This window comes from Nerophis ophidion, linkage group LG17, assembly GCF_033978795.1.
Source record: "Nerophis ophidion isolate RoL-2023_Sa linkage group LG17, RoL_Noph_v1.0, whole genome shotgun sequence".
Lineage (NCBI taxonomy): Eukaryota > Metazoa > Chordata > Actinopteri > Syngnathiformes > Syngnathidae > Nerophis > Nerophis ophidion.
Genome location: NC_084627.1, coordinates 47,788,227 through 47,812,748, shown reverse-complemented (window position 1 = coordinate 47,812,748; position 24,522 = coordinate 47,788,227). Strand labels below are relative to the sequence as shown.

At 44.4% G+C, this 24,522-nt stretch overlaps 1 protein-coding gene across 2 annotated transcripts in view; it reads left to right on the top strand.

Annotated features, from left to right (window-relative positions):
- The window catches only part of LOC133536502 (retinoic acid receptor RXR-alpha-A), a 298,975-nt gene that overhangs the window by 88,837 nt on the left and 185,616 nt on the right, over window positions 1–24,522 (top strand). For both annotated transcript variants that reach the window (XM_061877084.1, XM_061877085.1), the window contains exon 2: window positions 10,817–10,930. In XM_061877084.1, coding sequence (XP_061733068.1) covers window positions 10,817–10,930 — 114 coding nt within the window. The remainder of the gene's footprint in view (window positions 1–10,816; window positions 10,931–24,522) is intronic.

Genomic DNA, 24,522 nt, shown 5'->3' with positions numbered 1-24,522 from the left:
CATGCGCAGCTCCTTCTGATCAAAAGCATCGATAACTTGTTTATAGAAGTCTTCCTTATCTTTCTTCACTTTTAAAAGTCTCTCTGTCTCGATAGAGATCTTCCTTTATTACCTCCTGCTTCGATTGAAAGTCCAGTTTTGAAAACTGTTTTATTTTAGATATGTAATCCTCCATGTTAAAAGTGCAAGCGAGAGGAAAAAATAAACGATCGCTGCTTGTTGTCACTTCTTCTGCAGCCGAGTAGTCGCAAGAAGGATCACTAGCGCCCTCTACCACCAGGAGGCGGGAGTCATTTAATGACTCACCTTTGACACACGCAGCTACGGTATGTTAATAAAACATAGCTGCTTACTGTTCTTTTTAGCATATTCAATAGCTTGGACCTTAAATCCTACTGAATAGCTCTTAATCTTCTTCCCTTTATGCGATTTCAAATGATTGAAATCAGCCCATTTTGAAAATGATGACAGGTGAAGTGTCACTTGTGACGTGACGAGTTTGACCCGGCGGAAATTCTAGGCATATGCTAATTATTTTGCGAAATGAGTTTGACACGGCGGAAATTCTAGACATGCGCTAATTAAAAATTATATTTTGCGAAACGAGTTTGACCCGCTGTTAATCCTGAGTCGGCGATTATGCTAAGCATGCGCTAATTATTTTGCGAAACGATCCTGACCCGGCAGTAATTGTAGGCAGGCGCATACTATATACCCGGCGGCAATTCAAGGAAATACGGTATTCACAAGGGTTAACGCAAATCCCATAGGGGTCACAAAGGATGGTCAGTGCTTGAGAGCTGCGGCCTACCACCATGACCCCGCATTCCCTTCCCTCTGTTAGATATCTCGAGATGTATGTTGTTATATGTATATGTGCTTTGCTATGGAGGTTTTTTTCCCCACTCCAGACTGGGCCCCCTTAGGAGCCCCGTTTGGATAGTATTTTTTTTACTCATCCTTCCCTAGCGTTTTACCTTTTTCCCATCTTTTACGGGGCGCCTTGTGGCGACCCATCAGCGTTCATGTTCTGTAACCCTGTACACTGTTGTTTGTCTAATCTTGAACGGGTTTGTACTGAAAACAAAGTTTTGTTGTACTTGTGCAGTGACAATAAAGACCGACCTACCTTGCAAGACCGTCTGCAGATCACACTAATAAAATCTGGATTATACATTGAGGTTCCACCGCACTTCCCCCCTCGGAACCCTTTGGCTATCTTGACATTCAACAATCGTAGCCCCTGAATCGTAATCGAATTGCGAGGCCTACAATATTTCCCCGGCCCTGCTTGCTAGCGTTACAACCGCATTTCCATATTTTGTGCTGCCAAGTCCACTTCAGATGCAGAATGTGAACCGAGCGGTACTAGAGTTCTGACGAGTTGTCATGAGAGGCATTTCAGCCAAGACTTAATCCACACTGCTCGCCTGTGTTTCGTGCCTGTTATAATTCTAGGAATGATTTACGTTAGGGGTGTATGAATTGCCGTTGAGGGGATCCGGTTTGGTGGCCACGGGATTAGGTCTCTGCTTTTTGCAGATGATGTGGTTCTGATGGCTTCATCTGACCGGGATCTTCAGCTCTCACTGGATCGGTTCGCAGCCGAGTGTGAAGCGACCGGAATGAGAATCAGCACCTCCAAGTCCGAGTCCATAGTTCTCGCCCGGAAAAGGGTGGAGTGCCATCTCCGGGTTGGGGAGGAGACCCTGCCCCAAGTGGAGGAGTTCAAGTACCTAGGAGACTTGTTCACGAGTGAGGGAAGAGTTGATGGTGAGATCGACAGGCGGATCGGTGCGGCGTCTTCAGTAATGCGGACGTTGTACCGATCCAATGTGGTGAAGAAGGAGCTGAGCCGGAAGGCAAAGCTCTCGATTTCCCATCCTCACCTTTGGTCATGAGCTTTGGGTCATGACCGAAAGAATAAGATCACGGGTACAAGCGGCCGAAATGAGTTTCCTCCGCCGGGTGGTGGGTCTCTCCCTTAGAGATAGGGTGAGAAGCTCTGTCATCCGGGAGGAACTCAAAGTAAAGCCGCTGCTCCTCCACATGGAGAGGAGCCAGATGAGGTGGTTCGGGCATCTGGTCAGGATGCCACCCGAACGCCTCCCTAGGGAGGTGTTTAGGGCACGTCCAACTGGTAGGAGGCCACGGGGAAGACCCAGGACACGTTGGGAAGACTATGTCTCCCGGCTGGCCTGGGAAAGCCTCAGTATCCCCCGGGAAGAGCTGGACGAAGTGGCTGGGGAGAGGGAAGTCTGGGCTTCCCTGCTTAGGCCTCGGATAAGCGGAAGATGATGGATGGATGGTGTATGAATTGTTTTTGCGAGCTTTAAATTGTCGCGTGTTTCAAGCGGCCGTCCAGGCATTTTTTTAGTTCAAGACAGGGCAGTGGTTTGTGAATGAATGAGTGGTACCAGACTCATCATTTTCTCAAACAACTTCTCACAAGGGCTCACAGAGGGGTTAGTGCAGGGGGGGGGAACCTATGGCTCGAGAGCCAGATGTGGCTCTTTTGATGACTGCATCTGGCTCTCGGATAAATCTGAGCTGGCATTGCTTAACACGATAAGTCGGTGTTTTTCAACCTTTTTTGAGCCAAAACACATTTTTTTCATTGAAAAAATTCTGAGGCGCACTACCAGCAGAAAACATTAAAAAAAATTTTAACCCAGAAAATTGTTCTCGCAATAGCTCTTGTCTCTATGTAGGTGTACTGTCAAGCCGTAACTTATTTTGAGTTTTTTCGGTGTTCTCCTGTGTGACTTGCGCTCCTATTTTGGTGGCTTTTCTTCTTTTGTTGGTATTTTCCTGTAGCAGTTTCATGTCCTCCTTGAACGTTATTCATCGCACCTGCTTTGTTTTTACAATCAAGACTATTTAAGTTGTGCGGACGCACTCCTTCTTTGTGTAGACATTGTTGATTGTCATGCCATGTACGGGATGTACTTTGTGGACGCCGTCTGCGCCGCACACTGTAAGTCTTTGCTGTTGTCCAGCATTCTGTTTTTGTTTACTTTGCAGCCAGTTCAGTTTTAGTTTTGTTTTGCTTCAATGCCTTTTCTTAGCGGCACTCGCCTTTTTAGTTTAAGTGTTGGATACCTTTTTACCTACATGCTGCCTCCCGCATATTGTGATCACGACACACCATGTTCCCGACATCTACAAAAGCAATTAGCTACCTGCTGCCACCTACTGATATGGAAGAGTATTACAAGCTTACTCTGCCAAGCTCTAGACAGCACAGACACTCAATAACAGCACATTTTTGAATTATAGTTACAGGTCTGCAAAAAATATTATCAACCCAATGAGGTGAAATTACATCATCTCTCCCACGACACACCAGACTGTATCTCACGGATAGTGTGCCGCGGCACAGTGGTTGAAAAACACAGCGATAAGTAATGAATAATTCCGCTGTGTTAAAAATAACGTTCAAAATATAAAACATTCTCATGCATTTTAATCCAGCCATCCGTTTTCTACCGTTCCTGTTCAAGAAGTCGCATTAATGGTAAGAACTATTTTATTCATTAGCTTCAGAATAACAATGTTATTAAAAAGGAGAAGATACTTATTACATTCTTAAAATGTTGGTCTTACTTAAAAATGCACACATTTATCTGTATTCAGTGTTAAAAATTATTATATGGCTCTCTAGGAAATACATTTTATAATATTTAGCTTTCAGGGCTCTCTCAGCCAAAAAGGTTCCCGACCCCTGGGTTAGTGCGTCTGCCTCACAATACGAAGGTCCTGAGTAGTCCTGGGTTCTATCCCGGGATCGGGATCTTTCTGTGTGGAGTTTGCATGTTCTCCCCATGACTGCGTGGTTTCCCTCCGGGTACTCCGGCTTCCTCCCACTTCCAAAGACATGCACCTGGGGATAGGCCCCTCCCACCTCCAAAGACATGCACCTGGGGATAGGTTGATTGTCAACACTAAATTGGCCCTAGTGTGTGAATGTGAGTGTGAATGTTGTCTGTTTATCTGTGTTGGTCCTGCGATGAGGTGGCGACTTGTCCAGAGTGTACACCGTCTTCCGCGCGATTGTAGCTGAGATAGGCCCCAGCGACCCCAAAGGGAATAAGCGGTAGAAAATGGATGGATGGATGGAACTTCTCAAAATGACAGCTTTCAGTCACATTTGTGTATTTCTGACTCCTTCTACAGTTACTTCTTTTGTTGAGTTGCGTTATTATTGGTTAGACGTAGGGGATGGGCAATATGGCCTCTTATTCATATCTCAATATTTTTAAGCCATATCGCGATACAGGATATATATCTCCATATTTTTTCCTTAGCCTTGAATGAAAACTTGATGCATATAATCACAGCAGTATGATGATTCTGTGGGTCTACATTCAAACATTCTTCTTCATACTGCATTAATAAATGCTACTTTTACACTTTCCTGCAGAGAAGGAAACCACAATTAAGTCAATTGACTAAAAGTGTATTTATTAAACAGTTATTAAGCAGTGACACAAACATTCATGTCATTTCCAAAACAGAAAGTGCAGGATTGTCAGAGACATTTTAAAACAAGCTATGAGTGCACTTTTGTGCATGATGTCACTAAGATGACATATAAAAATAACACTAAATTAAAGTGCACTTTTTGCACAGAACGTAACTAAAATTGTTTAAAACAAATAAAGTGCCCTTTTGTGCATGATGTCACAAAATATATTTCAATAAGTGTCAAATAAAAATGAACTGCATAATAGGAAATCAAAGAGTGTATGTCCTTCACTATGTGGTAGGTTACTGTGGACGTTATTAAATTCTGTTGTTGACTATTTTTTTCATACGATCTGGAAAGGGCTGCTTCGGCATTTTGTGGGTATGGCACCGAACGGAGATGTTGACATGCAGTTTCCAGCACTCTTCATTCTCTAATGATGCTACAAATTAGCAGTAGGTGCTACTCTTTGTAGCAAAGCTTTTGCCGCATACTTTTCCGACATATTCCCGCCCGTATGAAGCCAAACCACCGCCAGACAATCTACCCACTGCTGTTTTTCTTAGGAATTAATTCTTCCTTCATTTGTGAAGAGATTGGCACCTTCTCTCTGTCACGCCCATGAGATCATGTTTCGTTTTTGTCATGTTTGGTTATTTTTTGGACACTTGTTTCCCGCTTGTTTCTCTTATCTCCATAGCATCTCATTAGTTTCCACCTTGTCTTCAAGTCACGCCCCTGTCCTAAGTTCTCACACCTGTTTGTAGTCATCATAGCTATTATTTAAGCCACAGTTACCAGGTAGTCAGCCTGGCAACTTCTTATTCCTCAACCCCCTTCATGCCATACCATGCTGTTCATTCATTCTGTCCATGCCAAGTAAGTTTTTGTTATTCATGCCACAGTGCAAGTGTTTGTTTCATGTTTCTCTTTCACTTCCTTGTTTCTCTTATCTCCATAGTAACTCATTTATTTCCACCTTGTCTTCAAGTCACGCCCCTGTCCTAAGTTCTCACACTTGTTTGTAATCATCATAGCTATTATTTAGGCCACAGTTACCAGGTAGTCAGCCTGGCAACTTCGTATTCCTCAACCACTTTAATGCCATACCATGCTGTTCATTTATTCTGTCCATGCCAAGTAAGTTTTTGCTATTCATGCCACAGTGCAAGTGTTTGTTTCATGTTTATAGTTTGTAGTCTTTTGTTTTTTCATTAGTCAAGTTTGTTCTCCGCCATTGTGCGCGCCATTTGTTTGCCCTTTTGTTAGTTATAGTGTTTAAATAAATAAAATGTACTCACATTCACGTCCGGCTAGTGCCAATGTTCCTTTGCGTCGAAGAAACAATCCAAGTCCAAGTCCTAGTCCTGACACTCTCTCTCGTATTACCCCTCGCAACAGTCCGCTAAAAGCAACTGCGTGAAAACGTATACCCGAATATCACGATAAAGTTCTATATCGCACAGAGACAAACCGGCGATGTATCGAATGTATCGGTATATTGCCCCAATTTCTAGTAGGTATGGTCTTGTTTCCACTCAAACAATCACTCATCTATTTCAGCGTTACAAGCTCAAGAATTTGCATGCATGTTGCACGGCCCATTAATCGTTTTTTTCTTCAAATATAATATTTGTATGATCGTAAGAAGTAAGAAGTCGAGTAAGAGTGCAGAGCTAACATAGTATATAAATCACTCTACTTTAATTCATCACTTTACAAATCATTTTGGCCAATCGAGAGTTTCATTTTTACTTGTTGGCATAAGTACAGGAGCTAAATTTGAGGGCAAAAATACAGACAGTAGTCCACAATCCACAGAAAAAACATGAGCATCCCTTAATCGGTTCTACATGGAGGAATTAAACCTTGACTGTATTCTCAATGCTAATTATTCCAGCCATTGTTTGGACTTTGGATGATGAGCTGGATGACTTTCACGCCCGAGTCATTTAGCAGCGGGATACCCGGAAATATGGACTTCTTTGTTTCACCGGAACTTGGCTGATTCCAAGAGAACTGTGTGGCACCGTATAACCAGACCTCACTTTTTGCATCTGTCATTGTTGGAGCGATTAGCATCCATAACACAACTCGGCAAGGGAATCAAACTGTCAGCCAAAGGTGCATCAACAAAAGCTGGGGATACTTACAGTCGTGGTCCAAAGTTGGACAACACTAGAACTTTCCTCCAGAAGGTCTTATCTCTATCCATGTGATGTCAGATGAAACAAAAATTGGCTGTTTGGCCACAATACCCCGCAATAGGTGAGGCCTTTAATCCCAGGAACACCCTACCTACCGTCAAACATGGTGGTGGTAGTATTATGCTCTGGGCCTGTTTTGCTGCCAATGAAACTGTTGCTTTAAAGAGTAAATTGTGCAATGAAAAAGGAGGAATACCTCCAAATTCTTCAGGCCAACTTAAAATTATCAGCTCGGAGGTTGGGTCTTGGCCGCAGTTGGGTTTTCCAACAGGACAATGACCCCAAACACACGTCAATGTCATGATCTGGGGTCTGGATCGTCAAAGGCGACGGCAGTGGGACGGTTTCAGATGTAATTAGACACATTTACTAGGATAATGCTGGAAGATCCCTTATCTGCTTATTGTTTTAATAGCGTTTTAGTGAGATTGTAAAGTCATACCTGAAAGTCGGATGGCTGCGGCGAACGCCAGTGTCTCTGAGAGAAGCCGAGGAGCTAAGATCACAGCTGCCTTTTTGAGTTGCAGTAGGAGGAGGTATAATCCAGTGGTCCCCAACCTTTTTCTATCCGCGGAATGGTCAACGCTTAATAATTTGTCCCGCGGCCCGGGGGGGGCGGTGTCCTTTTTTTTTTTTCTTCTTTGTCTTGAAAAAGGGACGTTTTTGTCATGAACATTTTAGTTTTTTGTGGTTGGTGCACTATTTGTAAGTGTATATTTTTCATGGTGATCTAATAAAAAAAAAAATTGTTTTTTTTTTGTTTTTTTTAATAAAAAATTCTTCTGCGGCCCGGTACCAATCGGGCCACGGCCGGTGGTTGGGGACCACTGGTATAATCCACTGAAGTCTCCGGTAAGAGCTGACTCAACATCACAATTTTCCCATCCAAAAACATGCTGGTTGACGTAGAGAAACATGTCCGCTTGACCGCTCTGTGTTAAAGCTTCACAAAAAACAAAGAAACACCGGCTGTGTTTCGGTTGCTAAAGGCACCTGCAATCCACCGCTTTCCACCAACAGCATTCTTCTTTGACGTCTCCATTTTTAATTGAACAAATTGCAAAAGATTCAGCAACACAGAAGTCCAAATTACTGTGTAATTATGCGATGAAAAGAGACGACTTTTAGCAGTGAGTGGTGCTGGGCTAACATGTCCGCTACAACACGAGACGTCACAAACAAGCTTCACAACAACACGAGACGTCACAAACAAGCTTCACAACAAACAAAGAAACACTGGCTGTGTTTCGGTGCTAAAGGCAGCTGCAATCCACCGCTTTCCACCAACAGCATTCTTCTTTGACGTCTCCATTATTAATTGAACAAATTGCAAAAGATTTAGCAACAAAGATGTCCATAATTACTGTGTAATTATGCGATGAAAAGAGACGACTTTTAGCAGTGTGTGGTGCTGGGCTAATATGTCCGCTACAACACGAGACGTCACAAATAAGCTTCACAACAACACGAGACGTCACAAACAAGCTTCACAACAACACGAGACGTCACAAACAAGCTTCACAACAACACAAGACGTCACAAACAAGCTTCACAACAACACGAGACGTCACAAACAAGCTTCACAACAACACGAGACGTCACAAACAAGCTTCACAACAACACGAGACGTCACAAACAAGCTTCACAACAACACGAGACGTCACAAACAAGCTTCACAACAACACGAGACGTCACAAACAAGCTTCACAACAAACAAAGAAACACCGGCTGTGTTTCGGTTGCTAAAGGCAGCTGCAATCCACCGCTTTCCACCAACAGCATTCTTCTATGACGTCTCCATTATTAATTGAACAAATTGCAAAAGATTCAGCAACAAAGATGTCCATAATTACTGTGTAATTATGCGATGAAAAGAGACGACTTTTAGCAGTGTGTGGTGCTGGGCTAATATGTCTGCTACAACACGAGACGTCACAAATAAGCTTCACAACAACACGAGACGTCACAAACAAGCTTCACAACAACACGAGACGTCACAAACAAGCTTCACAACAACACAAGACGTCACAAACAAGCTTCACAACAACACGAGACGTCACAAACAAGCTTCACAACAACACGAGACGTCACAAACAAGCTTCACAACAACACGAGACGTCACAAACAAGCTTCACAACAACACGAGACGTCACAAACAAGCTTCACAACAACACGAGACGTCACAAACAAGCTTCACAACAAACAAAGAAACACCGGCTGTGTTTCGGTTGCTAAAGGCAGCTGCAATCCACCGCTTTCCACCAACAGCATTCTTCTTTGACGTCTCCATTATTAATTGAACAAATTGCAAAAGATTCAGCAACACAGAAGTCCAAATTACTGTGTAATAATGCGATGAAAAGAGACGACTTTTAGCAGTGAGTGGTGCTGGGCTAATATATCCGCTACAACACGAGACGTCACAAACAAGCTTCACAACAACAGGAGACGTCACGAACAAGCTTCACAACAACACGAGACGTCACAAACAAGCTTCACAACAACACGAGACGTCACAAACAAGCTTCACAACAACACGAGACGTCACAAACAAGCTTCACAACAAACAAAGAAACACCGGCTGTGTTTCGGTTGCTAAAGGCAGCTGCTATCCACCGCTTTCCACCAACAGCATTCTTCTTTGACGTCTCCTTTATTAATTGAACAAATTGCAAAAGATTCAGCAACAAAGATGTACATAATTACTGTGTAATTATGCGATGAAAAGAGACTACTTTTAGTCGTGAGTGGTGCTGGGCTAATATGTCCGCTACAACACGAGACGTCACAAACAAGCTTCACAACAACACGAGACGTCACAAACAAGCTTCACAACAAACAAAGAAACACCGGCTGTGTTTCGGTTGCTAAAGGCAGCTGCAATCCACCGCTTTCCACCAACAGCATTCTTCTTTGACGTCTCCAATATTAACTGAACAAATTGCAAAAGATTCAGCAACACAGATGTCCACATTACTGTGTAATTATACGAGGAAAAGAGACTACTTTTAGCAGTGTGTGGTGTTGGGCTAACATGTCCGCTACAACACGAGATGTCACAAACAAGCTTCACAACAACACGAGACGTCTCAAACAAGCTTCACAACAAACAAAGAAACACCGGCTGTGTTTCGGTTGCTAAAGGCAGCTGCAATCCACCGCTTTCCACCAACAGCATTCTTCTTTGACGTCTCCATTATTAATTGAACAAATTGCAAAAGATTCAGCAACAAAGATGTCCATAATTACTGTGTAATTATGCGATGAAAAGAGACGACTTTTAGCAGTGAGTGGTGCTGGGCCAATACGTCTGCTACAACACGAGACGTCACAAACAAGCTTCACAATAACACGAGACGTCACAAACAAGTTTCACAACAACACGAGACGTCACAAACAAGTTTCACAACAACACGAGACGTCTCAAACAAGCTTCACAACAAACAAAGAAACACCGGCTGTGTTTCGGTTGCTAAAGGCAGCTGCAATCCACCGCTTTCCACCAACAGCATTCTTCTATGACGTCTCCATTATTAATTGAACAAATTGCAAAAGATTCAGCAACAAAGATGTTCATAATTACTGTGTAATTATGCGATGAAAAGAGACTACTTTTAGCAGTGTGTGGTGCTGGGCTAATATGCCCGCATCATTCCGCGACGTTTTCAACAAGAAACTCCGCGGGAAATTTAAAATTGCAATTTGGTAAACTAAAAAGGCCGTATTGGCATGTGTTGCAATGTTAATATTCCAGCATTGATATATAAACTATCAGACTGCGTGGTCGCTAGTAGTGGCTTTCAGTCGGCCTTTAAGTGATGCATATTTTGTTTATTTCCACCTTCTTCCATGTCCGTATTCCAGTCTTCTCAAGTGCACTTTCTTTGCTCGGAGCTCTGAGCTGATGGTTTGCCTTTGGCTACGAGGTTAGAAGCCACTTGGCCACAGAGCTGTAATTGTGAGAGGTTGTTTGGGTCAAAGCTGGCATGAGGGTCATGGTTCTCAAACAAAGGGCGGAGTGAGCTACATTTGGCTTACTTTTTACATGTGAGGTTTTTCTTTTTTCATGCATTTTGTGTTGTGTTTGCAGGCTATGCTTTTCTTCCTTTCACTTATTGGACCTCTAATTATGTCGTTAAAGGGTTCCTGAAGCCCCAGTGCTCGTTGGCTCCGCCGATGCAGCGAGGACGCTCGGGCGAGGCTTGTTCCTGCTTCAGCGGCATGTGTCACCTGCACCAGCGTCGTCTGTCCTCAGGTAATGTCGTCTGTCCGCCTCATCACACCTGTTCTACCTGCGTGCATGTTTGGTCTCTGATAGTCAATTGCACTACAGGTGAGAAATGTACATGACTTTCATTTACATACAGTTGAAGTAGTCTGAACACTACAGTTTTGTTTTCGTGTAATCCAGAATTATGACTTATGTTGAAGAGCTTCATTTAGCCTACTGATGTGTATTCTGTATACAAACCCCGTTTCCATATGAGTTGGGAAATTGTGTTAAAATAAACAGAATACAATGATTTGCAAATCCTTTTCTACCCATATTCAGTTGAATATGCTACAAAGACAACATATTTGATGTTCAAACTGATAAACTTTTTTTTTGGAGCAAATAATCATCAATCCATCCATCATCTTCCGCTTATCCGAGGTCGGGTCGCGGGGGCAGCAGCCTAAGCAGGGAAACCAAGACGAGTTTACTGCCAGATCTTAGTAAAAACTTGACACTACTTTATATTAGAAATGGCAACTACGGAGGATGAATGTCCCATAACAAGGAGATAGAGAAAAATAAGGAGCTTAAAGACTATGGTGTCGACACAGACTACAAATGCGGAAGCGCGCTAATTTTCAGGACTTATGCAGATCCCTAATAGAGATCAGCAGGTACCAGAAGGTAAGAAAAGTTGTTTTTCCACCTTCTTCCGCTTATCCTAGCCTAAGCAGGGAAACCCAGACTTCCCTCTCCCCAGCCACTTCGTCTAGCTCTTCCCGGGGGATCCCGAGGCGTTCCCAGGCCAGCCGGGAGACATAGTCTTCCCAACGTGTCCTGGGTCTTCCCCGTGGCCGCCTAACGGTTGGACGTGCCCTAAACACCTCCCTAGGGAGGTGTTCAGGTGGCCTCCTGACCAGATGCCCGAACCACCTCATCTGGCTCCTCTCCATGTGGAGGAGCAGGGGCTTTACTTTGAGTTCCTCCCGGATGGCAGAGCTTCTCACCCTATCTCTAAGGGAGAGACCCGCCACACGGCGGAGGAAACTCATTTCGGCCGCTTGTACCCGTGATCTTATCCTTTCGGTCATGACCCAAAGCTCATGACCATAGGTGAGGATGGGAACGTAGATCGGCCGGTAAATTGAGAGCTTTGCCTTCCGGCTCAGCTCCTTCTTCACCACAACGGATCGATACAACGTCCGCATTACTGAAGACGCCGCACCGATCCGCCTGTCGATCTCACGATCCACTCTTCCCTCACTCGTGAACAAGACTCCTAGGTACTTGAACTCCTCCACTTGGGGCAGGGTCTCCTCCCCAACCCGGAGATGGCATTCCACCCTTTTCTGGGCGAGAACCATGGTCGGGTGCAATGTGAGCTGGGCGGCAGCCAAAGGCAGGGCACTTGGCGGTCCGATCCTCGGCTACAGAAGCTAGCTCTTGGGACGTGGAACGTCACGTCACTGGGGGGGAAAGAGCCTGAGCTAGTGCGCGAAGTCGAGAAATTCCGGCTGGATATAGTCGGACTCACTTCGACGCACAGCAAGGGCTCTGGAACTACTTCTCTTGAGCAAATAATCATTAACTTTAGAATTTGATGCCAGCAACACGTGACAAAAAGGTGGAAACGATGGCAATAAATACTGATAAAGTTGAGAAATTCTCATCAAACACTTATTTGGAACATCCCACGGGTGTGCAAACTAATTGGGAACAGGTGGGTGCCATGATTGGGTATAAAAGCAGCTTCCATGAAATGCTAAGTAATTCACAAACAAAAATGGGGTGAGGGTCACCACTTTGTCAACAAATTGTCGAACAGTTTTAGAACAACATTTCTCAACGAGCTATTGCAAGGAATTTAGGGATTTTACCATCTACGGTCCTTAAAATCTTCAAAAGGTTCATAAAATCTGAAGAAATCACTCTACGTAAGCGATGATATTATGACCCGTTGAGCCCTCAGGCGGTACTGCATCAAAACCCGACATCAGTGTGTAAAGGATATCACCACATGGGCTCAGTAACACTTCATAAAACCACTGTCAGTAACTACAGTCGGTCGCTACATCTGTAAGTGCAAGTTAAAACTCTGCTATGCAAAGCAAAACCCATTTATCAACAACACCAAGGAACGCCGCTGGTTTCGCTGGGCCGGAGTTCATCTAAGATGGACTGATGCAAAGTGGAAAAGTGTTCTGTGGTCTGACGAGTCCACTTTTCAAATTATATTTGGAAACTGTGGACGTGGTGTCCTCCGGAACAAAGAGGAAAATAACCATCCGGATTGTTATAGGCGCAAAGTTGAAAAGCCAGCATCTGTGATGGTATGGGGGTGTATTAGTGCCCAAGGCATGGGTAACTTACACATCTGTGATGGCACCATTAATGCTGAAAGGTACATACAGGTTTTGGAACAACATATGTTGTCATCCAAGCAACGTTATCATGGACGCCCCTGCTTATTTCAGCAAGACAATACCAAACCACGTGTTACAACAGTGTGGCTTCATTGTAAAAGAGTGCGGGTACTTTCCTGGCCCGCCTGCAGTCCAGACCTGTCTCCCATGGAAAATGTGTGGCGCATTATGAAGTGTAAAATACGACAGCGGAGACCCCGGACTGTTGAACGACTGAAGCTCTACATAAAACAAGAATGGGAAAGATTTCCACTTTCAAAGCTTCAACAATTAGTTTCCTCAGTTCCCAAACGTTTATTGAGTGTTGTTAAAAGAAAAGGTGATGTAACACAGTGGCGAACATGCCCTTTCCCAACTACTTTGGCACGTGTTGCTGTCACAACTATGGATCATGTTTTGTTTTGTCCTGTTATGTTTTTGATTTTGGACAATCAGTCATGTTTTGCACTTCCTGGTTTTGTTTGTTTCCATGCCAACCTCACTAGTTTTCACCTGTCACGTCCCTGTTCTCAGCCTCACCTGTTTTCACTAATCATCACAGCCATTTAAGTCACTCTTTTTCTTGTCTTCGTCCTGGGATCTTCACACTCGCACGCACCCTACCCATGCTGTTCAAACTTTCACGTTATAGTCCACAGTTCCATGCCGTGTCAGTTGTTTATGTATTTATGCCACAGTGCACTCTTTTGTTTCATGTCTTTAGTCTTGCCATCGTGCTGTTTAAGTTTGTAGTTAAATTGTCTTTCATGCCAACGAGCAGGTGTTTTTGTTTTCACGTTTGTACTGTTTAGCCAAGTTTCTTCCTCTTTGTGAGTGCCCTTAGTTTGATTATTTTTGATTATAGTGTTTAAATAAAAACCATCAATCCATTAATGTTTATTTATATAGCCCCAAATCACAAATGTCTCAAAGGACTGCACAAATCATTACGACTACAACATCCTTGGAAGAACCCACAAAAGGGCAAGGAAAACTCACACCCAGTGGGCAGGGAGAATTCACATCCAGTGGGACGCCAGTGACTATGAGAAACCTTGGAGAGGACCTCAGATGTGGGCAACCCCCCCCCCCCCCCCTTTAGGGGACCGAAAGCAATGGATGTCGAGCGGGTCTAACATGATACTGTGAAAGTTCAATCCATATTGGCTCCAACACAGCCGCGAGAGTTCAGTTCAAAGCGGATCCAAGACAGCAGCGAGAGTCCCGTCCACAGGAAACCATCTCAAGCGGAGGCGGATCAGCAGCGTGGAGATGTCCCCAACCGATACACAGGCGAGCGGTCCATCCTGGGTCCCGACTCTGGACAGCCAGTACTTCATCCATGGTCATCGGACCAGACCCCCCTCCCTTAGGAGAAAAAAGAAAAGAAGCGGCAGATCAACTGGTCTAAAAAGGAGGTCTATTTAAAGGCTAGAGTATACAGATGAGTTTTAAGGTGAGACTTAAATGCTTCTACTGAGGTAGCATCTCGAACTGTTACCGGGAGGGCATTCCAGAGTACTGGAGCCCGAACATGTACCTGAATTCACGCCTGGCTCGTCCTGTAATCCCGCTGCGTCGAAGGAGCACACTCAATCCATGTCCAAGCCTGACAGTTGCAGCCATGAAATTCTAAGTTAATTACTATTTGAAAAAAAATATATAAAGTTTATCAGTTTGAACATCAAATATGTTGTCACTGTAGTGCATTCAACTGAATATGGGTTGAAAATGATTGTATTCCGTTTATATTTACATCTAACACAATTTCCCAACTCATATGGAAACGGGGGTTTGTAAGAAACTGAAGAAACTGGTAAGCAGAACCACTCCGGAGTCCAAACTTCATCGACTCTGTAATAATCGCCGGTCTAATTATGGAAAGTGTTTCTATAAATGCTATTTTGAGCGATTGTTCTGCAATCTCGACATTTCCGTGGCCTGATGTCGACCACAATGACAAGCTGCTGTGAGGCGCATAGCGGTGACCTAGCAGGGGGGTTTCTGGGAAGGCTTGCAAGCCTCGCCCTCGGGATCCGTATTCAGCAGCGATATGCCGAAGTCCAGGCCGCACACTGATGTGGCCGGGCTCTGGTTTCAGAGGTTTCACATTATTTGGGCTTTTCAAAAACAAACTTACTGGAAAGGGATCGTGAGAACGGCACCGTTCAGGATCTGACTTTTATGCAGGATTCACTGGCAAGAAAAAAAAAAAAAAGTAGTCATTTATTTTTATTTTTTTACGAAGACTGGATCATTTTCTTTCCGAGTAGTGCGGTGAATGAAGTTGGAGAGGAGGGTCGGCGCACAAAGGACTACAATAAAAACAGGGCTTTTTGAAAGCGTTCACAATGCAGGCCTTGTGCTCTGATTCGCTCTGTCCTCGTCGAGCTGAGCAGAGGAATGGAAAAGATTATCCGCAGGAATGTCTGGGGTGCCCTCAAACGGAGCGGGCCGCGTGACTGGCCAATAGGAACGAGGCCTGCAGAGCGGCGGGCTAATTTTTTCCTGATGAACTCAGCCGCCTACTCCACAATGCAGTCTGATTGCCGGGGCCGGATTCACATATGGTCCCCGTTTGGAGGGTCCAACTGACAGAACCAATTCTGCCTGGAGAGAAACGGGGGGTGGGATGTCGGGTGTACATGATTACTACTGGCTCTCCCTTTTTCTTTCATTAGCCGTGGATGTTGTGGAAGCCACAGGAAATGCACAAAACACTGTCCCATTGTTTCCTACTTCATTACATTTTTCTGTGGTTTTTCAGTTTAAAATTAGCTCCTGCGCCTTTGTGTCCACAGCCTTCTCGACTGTGAAATCAGGGGTGTCAAACGTACGGCCCGCAGGCCAAGAACAGGTTTTATCCGGCCCGCGGGATCAGTTTGCCATCCATCAGTCCTGGCGTTCCCAGGCCAGCCGGGAGACATAGTCTTCCCAACCTGTCCTGGGTCTTTCCTGTGACCTCGGTTGGACGTCCTTTAAACTAAGGAGGCGTTCGGGTGGCATCCTGACCAGATGCCCGAACCACCTCATCTGGCTCCTCTCCATGTGGAGGAGCAGTGGCTTTACTTGGAGCTCCACCCAGATTACAGAGCTTCTCACCCTCTAAATAAGGTAGAGCCCCGCCACCCGGCCGCTTGTACCCGTGATCTTGTCCTTTCGGTCGTAACCCAAAGCTCATGACCATAGATGAGGATGGGAACGTACATTGACCAGAAAATTGAGAGCTTTGCCTTCCGGCTCAGCTCCTTCTTCACCACAACGGATCGATACAACGTCTGTATTACTGAAGACGTTACTATCAATCTCACCATCCACTCTTCCCTTGCTCGTGAGCAAGACTTCTAGGGACTTAACTGTTCCATTTGGGGCAAGATCTCCTCCCCAATTTGAAGAAAGTGAAGATGGGAACGTAGATCGACCGGTAAATTGAGAGTTTTGCCTTCCGGCTAAGCTCCTTCTTCACCACAACGGATCGATACAGCGTCCACATTACTGAATACGTCGCACCGATCTGCCTGTCGATCTCACGATCCACTCGTCCCTCACTCCGAGGTACTTGAACTCTTCCACTTGGGGCAGAGTCTCTTATCCAACCCGGAGATGGCAGTCCACCCTTTTTCGGGCAAGAACCATGGACTCAGACTTGGAGGTGCTGATTGTCATCCCGGTCGCTTCACACTCGGCTGCGAACTGATCCAGTGAGAGCTGAAGATCCTGGCCGGGTGAAGCCATCAGGACCACATCATCTGCAAAAAGCAGAGACCTAATCCTGCAGCCACCAAACCGGATCCCCTCAACGCCTTGACTGCGCTTAAAAATTATGTCCATAAAAGTTATGAACAGAATCGTTGATGAGTTTGGCGATTATAAAAATTACCCGTAATTTTGAATGAAAAAAAACTGCTGTTCTAAATGTGTCCACTAGATGCCGCAATAGCAATTAGTTGTTGATTTTTCTACAACCATCCATCCATTTTTTACCACTTTTCCCTTTTGGGCTCGCGGGGGGAGGGGTGGTTGGTTGCAGGGGTTTGTATATTGTACCATCCTGGAAGAGTTAGTGCTGCAAGGGCTTCTGGGTATTTGTTCTGTTGTGTTTATGTTGTGTTACGGTGCGGATGTTCTCCCGAAATGTGTTTGTCTTTGTTTGGTGTGGGTTCTAAGTGTGGGGCAAATTTATAACAGCGTTAAAGTTGTTTACACGGCCAACCTCAGTGTTACCTGTACGGCTTTTGACCACGTATGGGTTGCATTCACTTGTGTGTGTGAAAAGCCGTAGATATTATGTGATCGAGCCGGCACATAAAGGCAGTGCCTTTAAGGTTTATTGGCGCTCTGTACTTCTCCCTACGTCCATGTACCAAAGTCATAAATTTTACTTTTTGAAACCGATACCGATAATTTCCGATATCAAATTTTAAAGCATTTATCGGCCGATAATATCGGCAGTCCGATATTATCGGACATCTCTAGTTAGCACACATGCTAAGTGTTAGCATTTTTCTGTAAACATGCTACTGTTTTAGGCTAGCTCTGTGGCTCTTTTTGTACAGTTAGGATAGGATAGGTCTTTATTGTCGTTGCACAAGTTCAACAAAACTTTGTTTTCAGCACAAACCTGTTCAAGATTAGACAAACAAACAGTGTACGGGGTTACAGAACAAGAACGCTGATGGGTCGCCATAAAACGTTGTTTTCAGCACAAACCTGTTCAAGATTAGACAAACAAACAGTGTACGGGGTTACAGAACAAGAACGCTAATGGGTCGCCATAAGGCGCCTCGTAAAAGATGGGGAAAAGGTAAATGCTGGGGAAGGATGAGTAAAAAAATACAATCTAGACTGGGCTCCTAAGGGGGCCCAGTCTGGAGTGGGAAAAAAACCTTCCATAGCAAAGCACATATACATATTACAACATACATCTCGAGATATCTAGCAACAGAGGGAAGGTAGTTAAAGGTCATGGTGGTAGGTCGCAGCTCTCAGGCGCTGACCATCCATTCATCACCCCTACGGCATTTGCGTCGAGGGCGTTGGGTTGGGGAGGGTGGTTGTATGTGTGGCATATATTTTTTTGTGGATGTGTGTGTGTGTGCGTGTGTGTGTGTGTGTGTAAAACCGTAGTGTGTCTCTGTTCCGCGGCCTTAATGTATTGTGCGGTCGCTAGTCCAAAGTCAACAACAACAAGTGTGTGTCCATGAGAGACAAGAAGGGAGTGTGTTGTGTCTTCGCTGCACTGTCCTTCAGGAGAGTCTCGAAGCCAGGGAAACAATCCAAGTTAGAATGATTTGTATGGGAGTGAAAATAAAATTTGCTTTTCACTCTAAATTGTCTATGACTGGTCCTCAAAAACTGCGGGGTAGACCGTCCGATGTAATCCACAGTTCTTCCCGCATCTTTGGGGTACTTTGAAGACTGCCAGCAACTTCCAATTTGTGGACAAACCAGAGCAACGCTTACTCCAATCAGCAGATGTCCTGTTGTCATAATCCCAAATAGGTAGATATCTTCACGTCCTCGACTGAAAAGGGTCTCCAGGCACGCCTCACTCCTTCTTCTCCCAAGAGTCCGTCCTGTGTCCAGCAACAACCGCTTCCCCCAAACCCAAGATCTTGTCAATTTTGTTGAGGCCAGTTAAATAGTTCCAATGTTTAGATTTGGAGAGCAGTGCAAAAAGAGGCAACAAGAAAGTTAAGACCAGACAAAACAAAGAAGCAAGCAGGAGAGATAAGGGAGAGGAGAGGGGAGCACCTAAAACTCACGGATTCAGTTTGGCGGCTTCCGGGGACCCCGGCAAGAGGTCCAAGGCACAGATACCAGGTCCATCAAAATCTTTGCGGGAATTTTTTATTTTTTAAGTTCTTACAATGTCTCTCGGCTGGCCTGGGAATGCTTCGGGATTCCCCGGGAAGAGCTAGAGAAAGTGGCTGAGGAGAAAAGAGTCTGGGCTTCCCTGCTTAGGCTGCTGCCCCCGCGACCCGACCTCAGATAAGCGGAATCAGATGGATGTAATTTCTTATTTTTTAAGTTATCGTGCCGTGATTTGGGAGTAGACTTTTCTCCATGTGAAGACCGATCTAAAATGAGTCCGACACCCCAGATCTAAATTCTTGTTGGGTTCCATTCACTTTTCTACCTCCCTTCCCTCCAAAAACGAGGCCAGAATAAACCTGGAAGGGACTCTGTTCGTCCTCCTTGTGTTCCTGTGGGGTGCTCTTAAGCATCGGTGCGGAAAAACCATGTTGTGGTCCTGTAGAACGAGGCCGCATGTGTTTGTAGACCTTGTGGTCAAACAGCAGGGTTTGAGTCAAGAGGTTTTAGAAAGAGAGACCTGGGGGGGGGGAGAATTGCATGTAGTTAAAGTGTCTCCCAACTCCTCATATTTCCCATGGTGGGGTCCTACATGGGTGAAGGAGGTCACAAAGGGGGCTTGTTAGCCTCAGCGTGCTCCTTGCATCCTGTGCTCTAATTGGCTGGCTGGAGTCACTGCTCTCTGGATGCTTCCTGCCAGGTCAGAAGCCAGAGGGGCTGGAGAACGGCTGGCTGCAGATTATGGGACCAATCCCCCGATCATTTTTCATGCACGAGCTGTTTTGACACAAATTCTCCCTTTTAATGATCAAATCAGACCATAAGTTTGTCATCACCAAACAGTGCTGTTGTAATTAGTTGTTAACATGCACGGAGCAGTCGTCAATCAATCAAGGAATCGAACGATATGGGAAAATAAATGTAATAATTTTGCCGGCATTATGCTGACACACATGAGATGGCATTAAATTTAGTACCCAAAATCCCTGGATTCAGCCCAAAAAGTACCACAAGAACAATAGTATATATAGGGTGTCAGGTTTAAACAGTGATGACATTTATTAAACAGACAAGAAGCAAGGAATCATGCAGAGACAGAGTTCAATTTGGCTCAAATGAGGAGGGACGTGTTTTGGGCTGTACTCTAGTTGCAGATCCAAACTACGTTCTACAAGTCCAGCCCACCTCTATTTATTTGGGAGCATGCATATAGAGGACAAGAGTTTACATACACTTGTAAAGAATATAATGTCATTGCTGTCTTGTGTTTCCAATCATTTCTACAAGTCTTATTTGGTCACAAAAAAAACATTCATGAAGTTTGCTTCTTTTATGAATTTATACTGATGTTTCTCGTCCAAACATGTTGCTGGGTGTTGTGGCCAAACGGCTCAATTTTTGGACAAAGATAAGACCCTTTGGAGGAAAGTTCTGTGGTCGGATGAAACAAAATTTGAGCTGTTTGGCCACAATACCCAGCAATATGTTTGGAGGAGAAAAGGTGAGGCCTTTAATCCCAGGAACAGCAAGCCTACCGTCAAACCAGATGGTCTCCTGCTGGCCCCACTATGGACTGGACTCTCACTATTATGTTAGATCCACTATGGACTAGACTCTCAGTATTATGTTGGATCCACAATGGACCAGGCTCTAAATATTATTTTGGATCCACTATGGGCGGGACTCTCACTATTATTTTAAATCCACTATGGACTGGACTCTGAACATCATGTTTGCTCCACTATGGACTGGACTCTGAACATCATGTCGGATCCACTATGGACTGGACGCTCACTATTATGTTAGATCCACTATGGACTGGACTCTCACTATTATGTTAGATCCACTATGGACTGGACTCTCAATATTATGTTAGATCCACTATGGACTGGACTCTCACTATTATGTTAGATCCACTATGGACTGGACTCTCACTATTATGTTAGATCCACTATGGACTGGACTCTCAATATTATGTTAGATCCACTATGGACTGGACTCTCACTATTATGTTAGATCCACTATGGACTGGACGCTCACTATTATGTTAGATCCACTATGGACTGGACTCTCACTATTATGTTAGATCCACTATGGACTGGACTCTCAATATTATGTTAGATCCACTATGGACTGGACTCTCAATATTATGTTAGATCCACTATGGACTGGACTCTCACGATTATGCTAAGTCCACTATGGACTGGACTCTGAACATCATGTTTGATCCACTATGGACCGGACGCTCACTATTATGTTGGATCCACTGTTGACTGGACTCTCACTATTATGTTGGATCCACTATGGACTGGACTCTCACTATTATGTTAGATCCACTATGGACCGGACTCTCACTATTATGTTAGATCCACTATGGACCGGACTTTCACTAGTATGTTGGATCCACTATGGACTGGACTCTCAATATTATGTTAGATCCACTATGGACCGGACTCTCCCTATTATGTTAGATCCACTATGGACTGGACTCTCACTATTATGTTAGATCCATTATGGACCGGACTCTCACTATTATGTTAGATCCACTATGGACTGGATTTACACAGTATTACGTTAAATCCACTATGGACTGGACTCTCACTATTATGTTAGATCAATCAATCAATGTTTGCTTATATAGCCCTAAATCACTAGTGTCTCAAAGGGCTGCACAAACCACTACGACATCCTCGGTAGGCCCACATAAGGGCAAGGAAAACTCACACCCAGTGGGACGTCGGTGACAATGATGACTATGAGAACCTTAGAGAGGAGGAAAGCAATGGATGTCGAGCGGATCTAAAATGATACTGTGAAAGTTCAATCCACAATGGATCCAACACAGTCGCGAGAGTCCAGTCCAAAGAGGATCCAAGACACAGCAGCGAGAGTCCCGTTCACAGCGGAGCCAGCAGGAAACCATCCCAAGCGTAGGCGGACCAGCAGCGCAGAGATGTCCCCAGCCGATACACAGGCGAGCAGTACATGGCCACCGGATCGGACCGGACCCCCTCCACACGGGAGAGTGGGACATAGAAGAAAAAGAAAAGAAACGGCAGATCAACTGGTCTAAAAAGGGAGTCTATTTAAAGGCTAGAGTATACAAATGAGTTTTAAGGTGAGACTTAAATGCTTCTACTGAGGTGGCATCGCGAACTGTTACCGGGAGGGCATTCCAGAGTACTGGAGCCCGAACGGAAAATGCTCTATAGCCCGCAGACTTTTTTTGGGCTTTGGGAATCACTAATAAGCCGGAGTCCTTTGAACGCAGATTTCTTGCCGGGACATATGGTACAATACAATCGGCAAGATAAGATGGAGCTAGACCGTGTAGTATTTTATACGTAAGTAGTAAAACCTTAAAGTCACAGGAAGCCAGTGCAGGTGAGCCAGTACAGGCGTAATGTGATCAAACTTTCTTGTTCTTGTCAAAAGTCTAGCAGCCGCATTTTGTACCAACTGTAATCTTTTAATGCTAGACATGGGGAGACCCGAAAATAATACGTTACAGTAGTCGAGGCGAGACGTAACAAACGCATGGATAATGATCTCAGCGTCTTTAGTGGACAGAATGGAGCGAATTTTAGCGATATTACGGAGATGAAAGAAGGCCGTTTTAGTAACGCTTTTAATGTGTGCCTCACAGGAGAGAGTTGAGTCAAAGATAACACCCAGATTCTTTACCGTGTCGCCTTGTTTAATTGTTTGGTTGTCAAATGTTAGAGTTGTATTATTAAATAGAGTTCGGTGTCTAGCAGGACCGATAATCAGCATTTCCGTTTTTTTGGCGTTGAGTTGCAAAAAGTTAGCGGACATCCATTGTTTAATTTCATTAAGACACGCCTCCAGCTGACTACAATCCGGCATGTTGGTCAGCTTTAGGGGCATGTAGAGTTGGGTGTCATCAGCATAACAGTGAAAGCTAACACCGTATTTGCGTATGATGTCACCTAGCGGCAGCATGTAGATGCTGAAGAGTGCAGGGCCAAGGACCGAACCCTGGGGAACTCCACACGTTACCTTAACGTAGTCCGAGGTCACATTGTTATGGGAGACACACTGCATCCTATCAGTAAGATAAGAGTTAAACCAAGACAGGGCTAAGTCTGACATACCAATTCGTGTTTTGATACGTTCTAATAAAATATTATGATCGACGGTATCGAAAGCAGCGCTAAGATCGAGGAGCAGCAACATAGATGACGCATCAGAATCCATCGTTAGCAATAGATCATTAGTCATTTTTGCGAGGGCTGTCTCCGTGGAGTGATTTGCCCTGAAACCGGATTGAAAGGTTTCACATAGATTGTTAGACGCTAAGTGTTCATTTAACTGTTCCGCAACAATTTTTTCAAGGATTTTTGAAATAAAGGGAAGGTGAGACACCGGTCGGTAATTTACCATGAGGTCAGGATCGAGGTTAGGTCTTTTAAGAAGAGGATGAATAACCGCTTTTTTGAATGCTAGGGGAACAGTGCCCGAGGAGAGTGATAAGTTTATAATATTTAGCACTGATGGACCTAATAATACAAAGAGCTCCTTGATCAGTTTTCCAGGAAGAGGGTCAAGTAAACATGTTGTCTGTTTTATTCCATTTACACGTTGTAACAATTCCTCTAATGTTATTTCCTCAAAACGAGAGAAACTATTTTGGAGGGCAGTATCCGCCGTATATACAATCGTGTCAGTGTTAATAGAACCCCGTTGTAGCTGGGACGCATTGTCTTTAATCTCCTTTCTAATGACTTCAATTTTCTTACTAAAGAATTGCATAAAGTCATCAGCTGAGTGGGTTGAGCTACTGGAAGGAGTCCCTTGTTGGGTTAGCGATGCTACCGTACTAAACAAAAATTTAGGATCGTTTTTATTACGGTGGATGAGATTTGAGTAATATTTAGCTTTAGCTGAGGTAAGCATGTGTTTATAAGTTATTAAACCATCACTCCATGCTTGATGGTGCACCTCAAGTTTAGTCGTGCGCCATTTGCGTTCCAGCTTTCTACATAATAATTTCTGAGCTCTGGTTTCTTCTGTAAACCACGGGGTGCGCTTTTTTGGAGCCTTTTTTAACTTTAGCGGTGCTATGTTATCAATGGTTTCGCGCAGGGCGTTGTTAAAGTTGTTAGTGAGGTTATCAATAGAGCCCACATACTTTGGGAATGGTGCCATTACCGAGGGCAGTAGGTCAGCAAGAGTTGTCGTTGTGGCCGTATTAATGTTGCGGCTGCTATAGCAGTTATTATTATTATTAGTTTGACGAACATGCGTCTGAACCTCGAATTTTATAAGGTAATGATCAGACAATACTTTAGTATACGGGAGTATCGTAACTTTGGAAACGGTGATGCCCCTGACAAGCACTAGGTCTATCGTATTACCGTTGCGATGCGTGGGTTCATTTATTATTTGTGTGAG